Genomic DNA, 19,986 nt, shown 5'->3' on the forward strand with positions numbered 1-19,986 from the left:
ACTTGATTACATGCCTGGTGTATACTGACCCTATAATGAAACATTCACTATTCAGGATTCAGCAAATAATAGGGTACAGCATAAAAGAGGGATGTAAAGGGGATCAGAATAATATTTTTAAATCAGGAACTGTTTATTATAAGTAATCTTAGGATGTACTATGTTAACCATATCAGCATAGACAAAATAAATCAGTATATGATCGCAAAACATTGTATCAAACACTTCAACCCCAAAAGGTTAGCAAAATACAGCCATTCACCATGGAACATGTTGCACAGTTTAGAAAAAACAATACATAAATATATACATGCACCCACCTTTGCATGTAGATATATATATATATATATATATATATATATATATATATATATATATATATATATATATATATATACAGATGCACGACGTCAATCAAAACAAATCCAAAAAATTGTTCGATATAATTTGTATTATCGATATAACTTCCCATTCGTTTGAAGCTGCAATCCGCTGTTTTAAAAGTGCTTTTGGTCCGTAATTATTCAAAACAGCAAACGGTCCAAAGTAGCAACAGAAAACAGAACTGTCACAACGTTTGAAAAACAACAAAGAAAAAAACATGTTAGTGTTAGTGTTAGTTTTGCTGTACACAGAAGCACCATCTAAAGACAGACTGATATTTTGAATGATTACCAAAATAGAATACGGCTGACAAAAGATAGACGTGCAGGTTAACACAGACTAACAATATGTTGGCTCATGATGAATACCAGTTCGGCTACTTTAAAAAGACAGCCGCAGGAAATATTTAGGAGTCATGGGTTGGTACTTTTTGGGCTACTTTCAAGAGGTTTCGCATTTTTTTGGTCTAGTTTATATATAAAAAAGAATAACTTTATTAAAAATGAATAACCTAATCACAAAAGTATTTAATTGAACAAATTATCCATGTCCACAACTTTTGCAGCCTACCCGCTGCAGTGCACACAAACTATATAAAACTGTTTCCCAATAAAATAACATATTGCACATGACCACAACCACCACTGCGCATGACAATGCAAGTGGACTCAGGAGTGAGAGACGGACGATTGTGTTAATTGACGAAGTTAAGAAGTTAAAAATGTTTTTTTTTTTAATGTTTACGTGTTATATTTCAATATATGGGGCTACAATTAACTGTAAACTTTTTGTGTTTATTTTAAAAAAGGCAAGTTGTTGGTCTACTTTTTGCAGTTTGTTATGGTGCATTTAATTGGTAGTGATGTTTAATTGATTTAATTGATGTTGATCATCTAATTAGATTGGTGGTATAACTTTAAAAGATTGAACTGTTTTCTTTGCATTATTGTTTGGGAAACAGTAGCAGCAAGTGCTTCAGTAAAGGAATCACGCTGTAATACGGTTGCTGGTATAAATGTTGATTGTGCCTTCAGAGTTTCCGTCCAGATTTTTTTTATAATGACGTGTGGATGAGCTGTGCTGGGGCTTGTCATTTTAATCAAATCTATACTAGATACATTTTCTTCTGAAAGCTTTTGATTTTTTTTTTATGCATAGGCCTACATGTTAATAATAATAATAAGCTTGGTTTCAGTAAAAAAAAAAAAAAAAACCCCAAAGGGCTAGTTTTGAAGTGACTTTGGGCTATAAACACAGTAGAAATCTGGTAACCCTGGTAACTACCGAAAGTTCTAACTAAAGCCACAATGGCAAGCTGCCTCATTACCTGTCTGCTTACCTTTTTGAACTAGTCTGCAACAGACAAAGGGAAAGAGAACACCGCCCCCCCCCAACTACGGATAGCAGAAGGTGTAAAAATACAATGCGTATGAGAATGCCGGCTTGCCCCCACCTGGGCAGGTAGCCGCTCATGCTACCAGAGGGTTGTCTACATTTTGGGCCCTCTTCAGAGAGGCATCGCCGGCCGATATTTGTACTGTGGCTAGCTTGGCTACGCCGCATACTTTCTCCAGGTTCTACCGCCTTAATGTGGTAGATCCTCCCCTGCCTTCATTAGGCACGAGGGTCCTCGAGGTTGAACACTCGCACCGATAACAGTTAGATTATGCGGTTCTGATGCGTCCCTTGTCTGCTGCCATTCCTTCTCCCTCGCGACTGCTCTGGTATACTTTTCCAAAAGTAATATTGGTGGTCATTTTCGAATTGAAAGGGAACGTTAGGTTACTTACCGTAACCCTGGTTCCCTGAAAGAGAAGATGACCACCAACCAGCGAGGTCACATCAGTCGCCCTCACGGGTTCGATGCAAAAGAGGAAATGGTCTCTGCGGGTTGACTGTTTAATCCCTCGGTAGGCGGGACCAAGGACGTCGCCCCACGGAGGGGCCTATCGGCAGCTCTGACATAAAATGCTGATCTGTGGCAGGCATATCCCAAAAGTAATGTTGGTGGTTGTCTTCTCTTTTCGGAAACCAGGGTTACTGTAAGTAACCTAACGTTTTGTTGTGTTCCTCTGGCAAACACTTGATCAAGAAGATACATTTCAGACTGAACAAGGTTTCAGATTGACAAATACATTTATTAAACACTTAACAGCTGTCAAGTAACATTAGACCAATGATTTGTACGGCAGGCGCATACATAACATTTTCTATTCATAAAGCATCTCTAGGATGGGTTACTGAATGGCTCGCCTGGTAATGGCACAGCTGCCTTGTGTGCAGGATGAGTCATACTGTCGGAGGTACTCTGGTTCCGCTCACCATGCTGCAGCGGAAACTACTATCCTCCAGGGGCCAGTAGCAGAGCTCCTGGGTGTAAAGTAGCAATTAGCTTAGTCGTGGGATCAGAGTACATTTCTAGGCAGTTAGAAATACAATTTTTTAAAAAAATTTTTATTAATCTTTAAATAATATACAAACTAAGATCCATGGTTCCATTTTATTTAAATAGTCATGTATTGTTTAGCTATCTTTAATTCGTGGGCTCAATCTCTGGAGCACACAGGTGCCAAACATTGAAATCCCACAGAGTGAAAGCAAGTGCAATGTGACATTTTTTTGTTGTATGAAATTTCAGCAATTGATTTGCATTAAAGGTAAACGTCACAGACCTGCAATTCAATTTCTAGTGAAAATCTCAAGGTTTTCAAGTGAAAGCAGTGAGGAATCTATTTTGTTTTAACACAACTTGCAGAAGCAAATACAACCGGTATTCTTTAAATGTATGCTTACTTCATATTTGCAAGACAAATAGAATGACAAGTCACTTGAAGATGTGCTTTGAAATAGTTATTTCCTGTTAGAGCTGTTGTATGTTATTGGTTTTAATTAGCCAGAAAAAGAAACACTACAATTAATGCTTACTACCAGGTAGGTAGCCTACTATATGTATGAAAACAATTCTACAAGGTTAAAAATAAAGAACTAAGTGACCACACAGATGTTTTCTTTGAATGCTTGTCATTTTTGTTAATGGCAAATAAAATGCATTATTATCTTCAACTGGAATATTAAACTTTTGCAGACCATATCCTTGCTAGCAGTACTAGGTATTGCTGCTGAACATCCTGAAAATGTTTAAAAGTACAGTGATTATTATATTCTACCACTGTTGAGGGAAAGACTGCTAATGAGTGATGTAACAGAGGAGTAACAATGGCTACAATCGAAACTGGTGTATGCACAAGTGTGACATATAGATAGATGGTAGCTTCCATATACCCCTAGAATATGATACACTCAAAAAAGGTTTCATCACAATTGGACATGTAGTTAAATATATTTTAAAAAATGACACCCTCGATATAGTGTACTCCCAACATCATGACACTGAATAGCTTGTATTAACATGTAAATATGGCATAGGGATAGGCAGTCAAAAAGACAGACAGACTGCCTTTTTACCCCCCAACATATTATGATACTATCAATATATTGTACTAAAAAAGTGTTTTAAGTTTCATTACATTTGGAAACATAAAATCTAAATTTGACATAAGAAGGGGGGTTGAGACACAGCTGTCTATATTCTCCAAGATTATCAGGCTGAATAAGGGTGCTAAATAGGGTTCTTAACAAGTTTCATCAATAGGACAAGCAAGATAAAAAATACAGTGTGAAATGGTTTATGGGTCAAGAAACATGTCAAAGAGTTGTATTGTTTATTTAAATATCAGTATACATGTAACATAATATAACATAATGGCCAATACCTACAACATCACTAAAACTGTATATCAAACAGTTTATAACCATTACAAAAAATCCTAACGAGTGCATTTTTATTTGACAACACAGCATCTTAAAAATAATGTGGTACCAAAAGGCTTGTGCATTGCAGTCTGAGTGTATTGCATCCAAAACGTTCCTTAAAGACTTTGTGACTACTACTGAAAGGTGGTTCTGTCCAGTGTTTCTTGAAAGCAGTCTATTTGTGCAACGGAGCTTCTTTACACAAACACAAACGTTCATTTAGAAACCACAATGTAGATACCACTAAACGTTGTTTTACTTTAGATAGCACTAAACGTTGTTTTACTTGTCTACTCCATTGAATCTTTTTATTTTTAAATTTCATAATTCCTAAAATAAAATGGAACATTTGGAACAAATGCATTTGCTAGCGAATGGTCATAATAAGGAATTCCACTTTTAAAAACAAATAATGTGCTATTGAAATAACTGTATTTAACTGCAAATGTCCCTTACTCTGAATAGTAGAAAATGCACGTGCACCCATTTACCCCGCAACCACATTAACCTACCAGCGCGTCGGTGGTTGCCTAGTATTTATTGTGACTGCGAAGAATTTTTCTGGAAGCAATTTCCCCCTTCATATTATCTGTTTTTTTTTCTTTTCTTTGCTCAACAGCGGACGCGTGTTCTATGAGAAATATTTCAATGGGCGGCTGAAACTGTGAAAAGAAGACAGATGTAGTTCGGCGCTGGAAGAGGTGAAGCACATCCCCCAGCATGTGGAAACGTCTCACTGAATATGTGTATGTAAAGAAAATCTGAGGAAATTGCTGCTGATGAACGACAAGACGAGGCGTTTGGTACAGAATAAGTAAGTCGTATTTTTTGTCAATTGGAAGGTTTTTTTTATATATATATTATTTACATTTTTTTTTTGTATGTTGCATTGTATGCAAAAGCTGCCGTTTGGCGCATCAACATTGAGCATGCTAAGGAACATGCTGCACAAAGTGGTAGTACAACACCATTTAGCTGGAAGCGATTGTAACTACAAAACATTTGAAGAGAGTACTCAGCTCAGGTAATTTGTTGATGTCGTCTAATCTGCATTATTTCAAGAGTAGTTGGATTGCAGTTGTTTTGTTGGTTGCTCGTTTTGTGACTCGTGCAAAACAGAATAAAGTTGTCAATATTAAATGCATGGTTGTGCGATGTTTGAGAGACGTGCTTGATCAGCTAAAACATTTATTCATCAGCCATTATAACTGCTAAAATACGTGCTTTTATAATCTGGTCTTGGTCATTTGATTATTTTGTGAATTTCTAGAAAGCAATATTTTTTAAAAAATGCACTTTTCGGTTTGTGTTACAAGCTGTTGGTTTTGACAAGATACCGTAGATCATTTAAATCGTCTGTTGCCTGTGTCTGCACTTAACAGTAGTCCCCGGTCATCTTTAAAATGAATATGATAATCAATTCTGGTTTTCTACAAGTCTGCTTACAGGATCATTCTAGTGCTGCTATCTCTTTTTTAAAATATATATTTTGAAGAATTTTAGAGTAAACATTTGCCTCCAACACATTCCATTATTAAAAATGTTATTTACCCCAAAGAAAGCTATTTTTTCCAGTGATTATAGGTACATAGCTGTGAACAATGAAATAATACCCCGTTATTTCCTATCTGATCCTTGAGTATACAACACCTATCGATGTATATTAGTGCATAAGGGTACTGCGGTGTACAGAAACAATAGTAGCAAATTGCTGTTGATGTTTTTTTGGGCTTGTCTGTCTGAGTGTTGAGACTTTGGTAGGCTTTATTGCCGTATGTTGCATATAATAATGAAATAACTGCAACTGTAAACTCTGCGTTATGTATTGTATAAGCAGTTTTTTTTTAACATAATAGTTTATGTGGCTGATTATGGTGATTTTGTTGGATATAGAGACATTTTAGTCTTGATCTGGGGCATAGATATTGCTTTGGGCATTTGCTTTGATTGGAATATAATAAAGTCTAGCCTGATTCTACTAGACTCTGGATATATTAATATATTCATATATTAATCATACCATAAGGCATTTTATATGTTATTGCAATCTACATGTAGAAATGGACAGATTTTAAATCTATGCAATATTTACAATATGCATTGACTGCTTAAGATATGCACGTGTGTGGTACAATGATTGGTAATGTACTTCTATAGGGGATATTCTTAATTAGAATGTGATCACCTTCCAGTAATTGGGAATCTTTATAGCTAGTAATATTTATAATTCCGCTATTTAAATCAGTATTTTGCAGTTATAATACACAATATAATACACAGAATTAAGATGCCACTGCATTAACAGCATTTTCATTTACACCATCTTTATATTTCTGCTACATGTTAGACTGTTATGAATGATTGGTTTATTTATGTGGTTATTGTTAATTCAACATCAGTAGCCTATATATTAAAACGTTATTTTGTATCCTATATGCCAACATATTTTTAAATGTTTGGTTGCAAAATACTTACTGTACATGTAACATTAAAAGGAAGAGATTTTCTGTGGAAGAATATATGTATGTACATTTAGTTTGTATTTATGTGCATATAGACATGCGCTCTGTGCTTTTATTCAACATTTGAAAGCAGGGTAGCAAGCCTAAATGTAGAATATTGATGAAACCTTACAAAAGTGAAGTCAATGTAATAGATTCATTAACAATGGACCGTTTGTACTATTATTCATGTTGCTGTACAGCTATGGCCAAAACTTTAGCATCACCTACAATGTTAGGATTGAGACATTTTTTTTTTTTGAAACTATGAGTACATAATTTAGATCTTTTATTTAACATCATGTAATCAAAGAAACTACAAAATGATATCGCAAAAGTCAACTGAAAGCCATAATACTAGTACAGTATATTTTATGTTCGATTTCAAAATGTCTCATTTGTCAATTCGTGTCAGTTTTTCATGAAGTATATGGAAAACTACAAAGTGGTATGTAATTGAATATGTTAACATAGCATTATTAATAAGAACATAATAAAGTTTACAAACGAGAGGAGGCCATTCAGCCCATCTTGCTCGTTTGGATGTTAGTAGCTTATTGATCCCAGAATCTCATCAAGCAGCTTCTTGAAGGATCCCAAGGTGTCAGCTTCAACAACATTACAGGGGAGTTGGTTCCAGACCCTCACAATTCTCTGTGTAAAAAAGTGGCTCCTATTTTCTGTTCTGAATGCCCCTTTATCTAATCTCCATTTGGGACCCCTGGTCCTTGTTTCTTTTTTCAGGTCGAAAAAGTCCCCTGGGTCGACATTGTCAATACCTTTTAGAATTTTGAATGCTTGAATCAGATCACAGCGTAGTCTTCTTTGCTCAAGACTGAATAGATTCAGTTCTTTTAGCCTGTCTGCATATGACATGCCTTTTAAACCCGGAATAATTCTGATTGCTCTTCTTTGCACTCTTTCTAGAGCAGCAATATCCTTTTTGTAGTGAGGTGACCAGAACTGAACTGAACACAATAGTATAGATGAGGTCTTACTAATGCATTGTAAAGTTTAACATTACTTCCCTTGATTTAAATTCAACACTTTTTACTATATATCCGAGCATCTTGTTGGCCTTTTTTTTATAGCTTCCCCACATTGTCTAGATGAAGACATTTCTGAGTCAACATAACCTCCTAGGTCTTTTTCATAGATTCCTTCTTCAGTTTCAGTATCTCCCGTATGATATTTATAATGCACATTTTTATTGCCTGCATGCAGTGCCTTACACTTTTCTCTATTAAATTTCATTTGCCATGTGTCTGCCCAGTTCTGAATGCTGTCTAGCTCATTTTGAATGACCTTTGCTGCTGCAAGTGTGTTTGCCACTCCTCCTATTTTTGTGTCTGCAAATTTAACAAGTGTGCTTACTATACCAGAATCTAAGTCATTTTCATTCGACTCTATGAAGCAAAATTAGTTAATTCTATATGGTGATGCAAAACTTTTTGGCCTCAAAAAGCATAATAGGGCCCTGTGAAAATCGCGATTTCACGGGCTGCGTGGAAATCGTGAAATTAGCCTAATACTGCGATGTTTACAGTATTCTTATGAATTAAAAATAATTTCAGAATTATTTGTATTTCATACAAAAAAAATAATTAACAAAACTGTACAGCTCTGACATGTGGCTGCGTGTAATATTCACTATGCACACAGTGCTGTGCAGTGATTATGTCATGTAACTATATGCAATCTAAGCGGGAAATTAAAATACTACACACTATAAACAAGAAAATGTCTCTAAAAAGGCTAAAAATGTGTTTGCAGCAGGTCATGTACAGCAATCCAGCAGGAGTTTACACAGCAATGGAGGCAAGCTCTTCTATATATCCTGCAACATTACTGTAGATCACTAAGGAAACTTGTCTGTTGACAGCAAGTATTCACCAAAAGAGAAAGATGGAAATCCAGAGCAGTACTGCAACTGCTTTACTTGCAAAGAAACAAAAAAGGTGACTTCCATATTCCAAAAGTCCACTTATTAAATATTGACCTGACTGAGGCGTTTGTTTGTGCAACTATCCCTTTTGAAAAATTGGACGACCAAAAATCTTCAGACTTGCCGAGTATCACAAGCAGGAGATTATGGAATTGGTAAAACAGTCTGGTTGCTTGTCAGTGGCACAAGATCAGTATGGGTTACACATTGTATTTGTTTTGCAATACCTAATTGTAAAACACTGTTTCACAAGCTGTTGTAAAGTGCTTGAGTAACTTTTATGTTAATTTTGATGTCAGTGCATGTACCTGTATATTTGCTGTTTAAAAAAATAATAATAATCTGTACACATAATTGATAACATATTTCCATGCACATTCCGTGAAATACGATACTTTACCCGTGACACTGCTGTGAATTTTAAAGAAAATGTCCGCAATTTTCACAGGGCCTTAAGCATAAGCATAAGTTTATCATACTAAAACTTATTTTCTGTCTTTTTCCCAGTGGCAGCACCTGATCTCCTGGATCCAAAATCAGCAACACATAACTCCAAACCTCGCCTGTCCTTTTCAATCAAACCCATAGTTTTAAATTCATATGATGACAGTGACTCAATCATAACAGTAATGAAGTGGAAAAAAGTCTCTGCCATCTTTCTTTTGGTTGTACTGTATTTGATCATTGGTGCTACAGTGTTCAAAGCCCTGGAGCAGCCTCATGAGAGCTCGCAGAAGCTTGCGATTCTGGATGGGAAGCTGGAGTTCCTATCTAGCCACTCTTGCGTGAACTCCACCGAGCTGGAGGAACTCGTTCAGGTAATGAGCATGTCATCATTTTGTAGATGAAGAATTGTCGCTCCCTTTAGCTAGAAATTCAGGCATTCTTTCATTAATCTTATTGTTGCCAGAATAGGCAGGAGTTATTGATTAATTTAATGCATATTAGCAGCAGGCACCAGACTGGTACAATGTGTAAGAATTAGTCAAGGTGTACTGCCTCATACAGGTTTTACATTAAATACATACAGGAGAATTACAGATAAATAGTGCTTCTACTTTACTGTATATATCTTGAAAGGTATAGATAAATAACATTACAATGGGACTGTTCTGAGAGTATTACCTTAACAGTGGCTTCCTATAAAATGATATGATTTAGTAAAAAACATGCAACAATCCTGTCTTGCTTGATGAGCTACAACATATTTGATCCTTTCATTCATAAGATATTCAGTTAAAACAAACAAACTGTTTTACTACAACAGCTTGAGGATGTAATACCTATCCCACATCAAACATGGGGTTTCCATGCGTGTTTTTTTTTAGCTCGAGACATTTACTCGAGAAAAATGTCTTGTGTAAAATGCTTTTTTGGGTTTCCAGTCGCTCGGTTTATTTTACTTGAGTAAACCACGTGTTTCACCGACGTCATGCAAATGAATGGGAAAGGTGGAGGTTGATATGTAAATTAGCTATGCGTAAAGTACTCATGCTGTTTTTGAAGATTACTAGTGAAATTTTGTGAAAATGTGGTTTCCATGCGCAGAGAACTGGTACACGAGTGAATCTTAAGGTGCTGTAATAAAGCAAAATACCTCGTGCCTGGTTGGTTAATAATGTGTTTTACTGCTCTTGCCCAAATTGTTTTTCAGATGTCATTAGTGGGGTGTCTTGTCGTTAGTAGTGAATACTGTTTCAACTAATTTAACTTATGACTCCATAAGTTATAGTTGTAGGCGTCGACATTATATATATATATATTTCCCTTTAATTCATGCAATACAGCATATAGGGAATCAGGTGATGCGGCATATACTACCCTGACTTAGAAACCCTACCCGTCCGGACGGCTGACAGATGCTGAGGAAGCATTCAACACCACGCTTGGGCAAATACGGGTAGTGGGCACTTGAAAGGGAGGTGGCGGATACTGATGAAACGGACTAAAGTGCAGCATTAGTTTGTTCCCAAAATTGCCACTGCCTGCTGTATCCTGCACAAACACTTGAGGTGTTCAGGAATCAGTGACTGCCTGTGAGACAGACGGTGAAGGTTACCAGTGTTGCCAAGTCTCACGACTCTCAAAAAACAAGCCCAATCCCGCTTATTATAAGCGGATTTGGCAACTGTGAAGGTTACCTCAGCTGCCAGTTTCAGCTGAACAGCAGCGATCTGAGGAGTCTCGTGCTGTCAGAGATTCTCTCCTTTCTTTTAAGTTGTGTTGGATTTACTGCTGTGTTAAATATTAATGATGCAAACAAATAAAACAGTCAAATGCGTTCATTTGCAATTTTATTTGGTCAGTTCTGAGAGGGCATCAGCAGCTTGTTGGATATTGTTGTGCTGTTTTGGGTGATCGAGCTGGCTCATGACATCCAGTTCACCAAATATATTTATTAACGTGGAGGGCAGACACGCGTTGTCTTTGGACATAGCTGGGATCAAAAAGGACAGAAATGAATTCAGTTAGACATTAAAGCAGCTCACTTGCTCTTCGTGTTTAACTTTAGCATAGTTTTTACAGCAAGGGTATTCTCAAACAGCTGCTTTAATACTATAACAAGAGTTCATGGTAAGTGGTTTTATACAGAACTGTAAACCCACAAGAGATACACAACATCAGGGAAGTGGGGGTGCTGGGGGTGCAGCCGCACCGCCACATGCTGAGCGAGGAGTGCAGTGGCTGTGCTTGCTGCACCGACAATTTTTCTCGTTAACGTTAGTTTATGAATGAGCATTTTGCACTGCCTGCAAGAAAGTCATGAATATCAGAGGACTCTGTACTTGTATAATGAAAATTGAGTGTTTGTGTCCTTCATGTAAAAGACGGAGCCGTACTAAAAAAAAAAAAAAGCTTCCCTTTATGTCCGCGCAGGGACACCATACACTCCAGGTGGAAACAACGACAACGAGACAGCCAGGATTCAGAAGTAAAAGGTTAAGATGGAAGGCACACGAGCCCAGCGGCCTGCGCTCTTAGAAAAAGAGAACAGGCAGGAGTGCTGTGTGGAAATATTTCGTTTATGAAGTGAATGAGCAGGGCAAAGCAAAAGATCCATCCAAGCCCACATCCAAGCGGTGCTTTAAGACGGTACAAACTAAAGGAGGCAACACCTCAAATTTAGCGAAGCATTTGGCGGACAGGCACTCTGACCTCTTCAAATAATTCAGACAGGTTAGCGACAGCGTAGATTATTGAATGAATGCATCACATATATACGTTAAAAATACATGTCCTCAAAGAAAATGATGAGGAAATGTGAAATTAAGAAAGCAAGCTACTAATGTGTACGGTATTGTTCTGTACGTTGGAGTGAATGATAGTATTTATTGTTCTTTTTTTCTAAAAAGCATATTTTATTTTCATCCATTTGTTTTTTGTTTATTATTATTAGTATTTATTTCTTAGCAGACACCCTTATCCAGAGTGACTTACAAGTGTTACAAGATATCATTATTTCTACATACAATTACCCGTTTATACAGTTGGGTTTTTACTGGATCAATCTAGGTAAAGTACCTTGCTCAAGGGTACAGCAGCAGTGTCCCCCACCTGGGATTGACCACTACTTCACACTGCTGCCCTATGTTTCTTTACTAAATTTAGTGGGTATCAAATCAAACAGTGGATTTTTTTTAATTTTCTGAATACCCAGTTTGTGCTGATGTATTCCACATATCGTACTCACCTGAAACCCCTGTAGTCACAGTTATAAGCACAAATATAATAACAGTAAAAACTTTTTAAAGAACTTTTCTCCGTCAGTAATGTACAGAGCACTCACCTGAATCACTTAATAAAAATCTCAAATTCATCCACTTTGTAGTTTTACTTCATCCTCTTTATTTCACTACCAAAAACAAGCAGAACTATTAAAGGGCCAGTCAATTATAGTCCTACACACAAAAAAAATCCTTAAGTGATAATATGCAAATTACATTTACTGCACCTGCACCGTTTGACCTTGTGACAACCCTAATCACTGATAGTATCAGCCCCAAGCACTGTCATGCGAGAGACAGTGTTTACTTTACAAATGTGTCCTGACCTAGCAGCTGGTTTCACCATGATAACTGTGCTTAACAATGTTGAATGGCAAAACATTCAAAAAAATTTCTGTAACTTCTAGAACCACATTTAACAGTCGAGAATAAAGGATATGTAACTGTTAACATGTCAATATATTTCTCAATAAAACAAACCATAGGGGCTCCCGAGTGGCGCATCCAGTAAAAGCACTCGCTAGAGTGCAGGATGTGCTCTATAGCCTGGACGTCGCCGGTTCGAGTCCAGGCTATTCCACAGCCGACCGTGGACGGGAGCTCCCAGGGGGCGGCGCTCAATTGGCCGAGCGTCGTCCGGGGGGAGGGAGGGTTAGGTCGGCCAGGGTGGCCTCGGCTCACCGCGCACCAGCGACCCCTGTAGTCTGGCCGGGCGCCTGCGGGCTTGCCTGTAAGCTGCCCAGAGCTGCGTTGTCCTCCGACGCTGTAGCTCTGAGGCGGCTGCACGGTGAGTGTGCAGAGTGTAAAGAAGCAGACAGCTGACGGCACACACTTCGGAGGACAGCGTGTGTTCATCTTCGCCCCTCCTGAGTCAGCGCAGGGGTGGTAGCGGTGAGCTGAGCCTAAAAATAATTGGGCATTTCAGATTGGGGAGAAAATAATAAAAAACTAATTGGCAATGACTAAATTTAAAAAAATAAATAATAATAATAAAAAAAACATAACTTTCCTACGTTTCTTTATAGTAGTAAGGACCAATCTACGTTCCGTATGCCACTTATTTTAATGTAATTAAAACAAAGAAAACTAACTTTGTATTTTTAGTGCCACTGTCTTCTCTGTCATGATCTTTTTTTATTATTATTATTCACTGTGTCCTTTTGTAACTGTTACTGAAGATAAACACGCTCTTAACATTTACATGTGAAATACGGGTTTCCATGCGAAACTGGGTGTGGATTTTCCCATGTGTTTTGTCATTTACACAAGTAAATGAGATTTACCCTTTACCCTATCCCTCTCTTTGGACGTTTTTTTTCGGCCACAAACCTGATTTACATGAGTGCACACGCATCAACATTTCACATGTAAATTGACCCTCATCGAAACCCCATGAGAGAGTTGGTACGTGATTGTGTCACTTTTTGTATTTATATACTACCAACCATTTTTTACAGGGATATGTATTTCCATGACTTCTGAAAAACAGCTTAAATTATTGATCCCTGTTTGCAGTGATCACTTTGATAATGTAAGACTGGATAAATTGCTTTGTCAGAGAATCAAGGCAATCAGCTGCATGTATTAGTGCCGAGACTTAAAAAAACATGTACTTTTGAACAAGTGACTGTGGTGCAGTAAGCTGCAATTACAGTTTCTCTATAGAAGAAAGATACATTTAAATTTTCTATGAAAAAGGGTTACAAAAAGAAACATTTGAATGTTGTCGAGTAGTTTTTTTTATTTTGCTTTAACAGAAGTTATTGAAACGTGTTCCCTCACGTTTTTACGTAGCTGAACAATTAAAAACAAAGATACGGTGGAAAAACGTGAAAAAAAAACATTTGAGTTTTCAGGAAATCGAGGACACTATGGTCTGTCTGGTACAGATTTATAGTAGATACTGTATATTGTATACATTCAGTGACATGTTAAACCAAAGTCCTGCTTCTCCCTGTAAGATAAAAGATCCCATGGGATCTTTTGTAAAAAGAGTTTATCGCTAACCCAAATGCCCTGACTAAATTTCTCTTCCACATTAAAAAAAATAAAACATACTGTAAATTCTGGGACAAAAAATGAAAGATGTTTTGTTGTGCACTGGACCGATGTTTTCCTGGCTGCCTGTCAAGTTGTTTAGTGACTGTGAAGTGCTTGGTACATTATGATACTTGTCTATAAAATGTCCATTAATTTGATTTTAATTTCTTTAGGCATTAAATGCAAATTACACTCAAGTATCTGTTTTAGTTATTCCACATGAAATTCTTTATAAGAAAATATTATAGTAATCAAGCCTAAACTAAAATTTATCAATCTAATTATATTATCATCACAAGCATTGCTATGGGCAATATATAGGTACTGTGAAATCCCATTGGAGAAACCAAACCAAAGCAACGTCTTATTGATCCCAGAATCTCCTCAAGCAGCTTCTTGAAGGATCCCAGGGTTTCAGCTTCAACAACATTACTGAGGAGTTGGTTCCAGACCCTCACAATTCTCTGTGTAAAAAAGTGCCTCCTATTTTCTGTTCTGAATGCCCCTTTATCTAATCTAATCTCCATTTGTGACCCCTGGTCCTTGTTTCTTTTTTCAGGTTGAAAAAGTCCCCAGGGTCAATATTGTCAATACCTTTTAGAATTTTGAATGGTTGAATCAGATCACCGCGTAGTGTTCTTTGTTCAAGACTGAATAGATTCAATTCTTTTAGCCTGTCTGCATACGACATGCATTTTAAACCCAGGATAATTCTGGTCGCTCTTCTTTACACTCTAGGGATGGGTCTGTATACCGGTTTAGGTACATTACAGTATTAATACCGTTCCTTTTATTCTACACCGCAATTATCGTAATTCCTTTATACAACGGTTAACGCATTTTTTCAACTGCAAACACGCTTCTTCTAAATCAAGCGATGGTACTTGCAGCCTTAGCAAAGTGTCTGATGAAGATCTTTTTGTGAGCTGATACAGTATTTTGATAATGGTTTTGAAGGAAACTGTCAACGACACAGAATACACGTTTCAATGGCTGTGTTCTGTTACCCAGAGCTTGCTGCGCCGGCTGCTCTTGCCTGCTGTCTTTCTGACGTCACACGCAGCTTTTAGAGAAACGCCTTCTCCAAACCTTGCAGCGCAGCACACATTTTCAACGTGCTATATTTTGTCTGGATTATCAACAGTCAGTTTAATGTAATTGATTAACATTAACTTTATTGTAAAATTGTACATCATTTATCACAGATTTAATACATTATGTTGTTTAAATAATTTATTTATTTATTTAATATAGCGTTGACAAGGCTGTTCACGGCTTCATTGTATAATGATAAAATGTTGTTCACCTCCGCTAACAAGGTGGCAGCAGTAGTTTTAGTGGTTATTTGCATTACGATGAACAGGGCACTCATGATCTCTGCATCGTCCCTTTGGTTTACAGCCACAGCCAGCCACCCGCAGTAACATTTCAAAGCTGCGCTGGGCTATGCAGAATCTGCACAGATTTCTGTGGGTGTTGAGTGACATCTACAGCGCACCTCCATGATTCTGTGCAGCACTATGCAGAATTGTGGATATCTGCGCTATAAGAACACGACCATTGTCTCAATTAAAATGAGCACAGACCTGCGACTGCAGCAGGATAGCCTACTTATTATCAACATAGTTTTGTTTAAACAAGTTATAACAGTATTCCAATGTTCTTAGGTAAGTGAAGAAATATTTTTTTACAAACTCCACGTGTGTAATAATCATCGAAGCCTACTTGTGCAATGTCGTGACGTGTAGCTATAAATCCAATAACACGTTTTAGTATTAAAATACATTCTTTTTTGCTATACATATTTTATTTATCCAGTTGAAACAATAAACAACTAATCTCTGCTATTAAATAATAACCTGTGGTACATGTTTGTGTTTTAAGCAATAAGACTGATCCAATTCTATTTACCATCAGCTAAACAAAGTATTTATTTAATTTAATTGTATATGTTAAAATATACAATTAAATAAGGCATTGAGCCACGCTTGAATCGGGCGCATGTGGAGTAACCCCAGCTGGATGGCTGATGAAGCTGTGGCCATCAGACCCAATAGTTTCTGACACAACACCAATTGTACTGTGGATCCCTGTTAAAACAGAGTTAGACAGTTGTGAATGGCGGCCACTCTGTCGTCTGATAGGTAGGCTTGCATTGTAAGGGAATCCAGCCGGAGACCCAAGTAAACCGTACTTTACACCGGTATTAATTGGCTTTTGGCCTCGTTGAGGGTGAGACCCAGTCTTGGCAGATACTCTGTCACGATCACCATATGGGCCACTGCTTCTTCCTGCGACATGGAACATATCAACCAGTTGTCCAGGTAGTTCACCCTGATTCCTTGCAGCTACGAGGGGGCTAGGATGGCATCCTTGCACTTTGAGAACATGCAGGGGGCTAAGGAGAGGCCGAATGGCAGCACTGAAAACTCGAAACCGCTTCCCTGAAAGGCGAAGCAGAGATATTTCTTGTGCGCAGGATGAATAGGGACGTGAAAATATGCGTCCTTTAAGTCCACAGTGGTAAACCAGTCACCCGGCCGGATGGACTGGAGGATGTGGCGATGTGTGACCATCTGGAACCTCCTCTCCCTGTAGAACCCGTTGAAGTGTACCTTGAGTAGAACCCCTCCTCTTGAGAGGTGGGTTCTATGAGGCAGATGGCTTGTTTGAGAAGTAATGTTTTTACTTCTTGCCTGAGGGCCAAGACCTGGAGAGGGTCGCTCACAGATGTAACCGTGATCCCTTGAAAGGGAGGAGGGCCAGCGTGTAACTGGTGTGTACGGTGGTGAGCACCCAAGAGTCTGAGGTGCAGTTGCGCCAGTATTGCAGATGGTGTTGTGACAAGGGGTGGGTCTGAGGCCGCAAGCCTTCAGGGCCCCTGCAAGAGCTGCAGAGGTTGGGGTGGAGCCTGTCTTGGAGGCTTCCTAGGGCGGTTATGTTGGAACTGCCTCCCAGAGCGCTGTTGCACTGGGGCCCCATGTCCGGCGTTCCCCTGTCCTTGTGGGCGGCCCTGGATATTAGCTGCCGCGGAAGCCTGAAGGCGATGCCTCAGGTCGCCACGTGGTGCAGTGGGGATCGGAACCTTGTGGGTTACCGTCTGTGGCACGGGCCGACACCATCGTCTCATCCTCTCCCGTACCAGAGTACTGGAAGGGAGCATCGCAGCCACCTGTTGAGACGCCTCCCGCTCTCGGTGGGAGCATTGCAGTATCTCCTCCACTGCTGGCCCGAACGTATGGCCAGGGGTGATAGACGTGTCCAATAAGGCCGACTTGTCCTCATCCGGGACCCTGGCCTGTGACAGCCAAAGCTGTCTGCGCGCCACTACCAGGTCTCCCAGGCTTCTGCCCAGGGCTTGCCCTTGGAAGCCTGAAATTTGCAGCAGCGTACCCGAGACTAAGCGCAGCTCTGAAGCTACTGGTTCAGGGAGGGGCGCCGATCGCAAGATGCCATCCAGGTAGGCTGTCATGAGACCTGCCGTGTTGGCTAGGCGCGTTACTTGCGCTTCTGCTGCGTACACTTTTTTAAAGTGGGCCACTGTTATATTGCATTGGCCGTCAGGGCATGCAGGGTCCTTAGACAAACCTCCTACAGGAGGGGCTCGCACCAGGGCCACGATGGTGGAATCCACCAGTGTGAATTGCGCTAGGCCCAGCGCCCTGGCACCTTCCAAGGAGACCAGCGCGACTGTGTGTTTGGAGACACTCGGCGCTGAGGCCGGTCGGTGCCAGAAAGACTACCTCCTCCAGAAAATCAGGGAACCTCCTCTCCAGGGAACCTGATGGAAGTTGGAGGCTTGCTCCATAAGCACCCGAACTGAGCTCGAGGGAAGGGTAACACCTGTCTCTGAGGCAACCTCAGAGCTGGGGCCTGTCTCCTGGTTTATCTCCTGGACCTCTGTCTCCTGCTGTGCAAAGGAGTCCCCATCCCAGGAAGCCGCAATCGAAATCACATCCTGTTCCTCCTTGCTCATCGTCTTGCTCTGAGACGTCCAGGGCGACAGCCAGTGAGGTTCTGGAGGCTGAGCTGGAGCAGGGGTAAGAGCCTGCTGCCTGACCAGGTACTCCAGAACATGAGCCATCTGGCTGTTCAGTTCTGAGATGTCCTTAGCCTGCTTGGAATGTCTTGCCCGCGTGCTGCATTGCCAGTCACCTGACACAAAGAAGGGTGGAACTTTGACATCTCGACGTGATGGCACCGATGCAGGAGCGTCTAAGCACTGAGGGTGCCAAAGCACTGAGTCACCGAGGGCACCGATGTATCAAGGGTGCGCCAAGTACCGAGGGTGCCTAAGCACTGAGGCACCAAGGCTCTGAGGCACAGAGACACTGAGGCCTTCAGACAGTATACAGAGAAAAGAAAGGAATAGATTTTTTTTTTTAATTAAGACCCAACGCACCAAGGAAGCACACGTTGTTTTTTTTTGTTTTGTTTTGTTTTTTTATAGCTGCAAGGCAGTGAAAAAACAGACAGACACACACTCACACACAGCAGAATCTGAAGTAGGGTTTTTTTTTTTAAGGCCGCGCACACCGGCCCAGCGGTTTCGACTCAACAGTGGGTGCGGCAGAGCCAGGTACCGGGGGAGGAATATGTCTCTCTTATTTCTTTTTTAGCTGCAAAAAGCAGAGGGAAAAAAACACAGGCAGCAGATGGTGTAGGGTTAGAAAAAGCAGACTATAGTTGCCAAGTGATGTAGGCTGTTGAAAGAAAGATTTTTTTTTTTTAATGGAGCACAGTTGTGCAGCGTTTCATGCTCAGTCCGCAGAAGCCGAGTTTCCAATTCCGGGGAAGTGGCAAGCCGACTTCCACCAATAAATTGCAGGGGAACTAACAGAAAACTTGAAGTGAGAGCTCTTTTACAAAGACTCAATCACGCAACTGGAGAGATTAGTTTATACTTACCATACCTACCTAATTGTGAGAAGCAAAAGAGAACGTGGTCTCCACGGAGTGACTACTTATTCCCTCGGTAAGCGGGACCGAGGACTATCGGCCGCTATCGGCCTATCGGCAGCTCTGACATAAAATGCTCAGTAAATACATGACCTGTGGCAGGCACATCCCAAAAGTATTGTTGTTGGTCGTCTTCGAATTGAAAGGGTCCCGCCCACCCTAAGCAATGTCTGACAGGAGCAGCTGTGATAGATCTACACCTGTGTTGAGCACCTATTCTGTCATTATGGCTAGTGCAAAGAAAGGCTCTATATTATGGCTGAAATTTATGGCGGAAACAGTCAGATTTGTGTGCAGAAACTGGATATCACAACCTTAAAACTGATTTATTTAACGCATTATTTTAACTTCCAAATGTTCTAAATTTGTCAAATGGTTGTGTCCCTTTTTATACAAAATGTTTTAAAGTCATCGAATATTCATTATATGTGTTGCCATTTCTAAAAATAGATCACTTTTCCCCATATACATTGAAGTAAAGGCATTTTTTTGACATTACATACCTTATAAAGTACCTTTTTGGTCTGAATGTGGTATGTTATGTCAGAGTTTGACTTATTTATATATGTAGTATCTAAATAAGTAAATAACATCTAAAGAAAACTAAAAGAAAATGATC

General features: G+C 39.5%; 1 protein-coding gene across 1 annotated transcript in view; it reads left to right on the forward strand.

Moving 5' to 3' along the window:
• The first annotated feature begins 4,760 nt into the window (after nucleotides 1-4,760).
• Nucleotides 4,761-19,986, forward strand: part of LOC117403294 (potassium channel subfamily K member 2-like) — a 74,600-nt gene continuing 59,374 nt past the window's right edge. The window contains exons 1-2 of the mRNA XM_034005341.3: nucleotides 4,761-5,011; nucleotides 9,151-9,461. Of these exons, the coding sequence (XP_033861232.1) occupies nucleotide 5,011; nucleotides 9,151-9,461 (312 nt within the window). The 5' untranslated portion in view covers nucleotides 4,761-5,010. The remainder of the gene's footprint in view (nucleotides 5,012-9,150; nucleotides 9,462-19,986) is intronic.

This window comes from Acipenser ruthenus, chromosome 5 (genome assembly GCF_902713425.1).
Source record: "Acipenser ruthenus chromosome 5, fAciRut3.2 maternal haplotype, whole genome shotgun sequence".
NCBI classification, from domain to species: Eukaryota; Metazoa; Chordata; class Actinopteri; order Acipenseriformes; family Acipenseridae; genus Acipenser; species Acipenser ruthenus.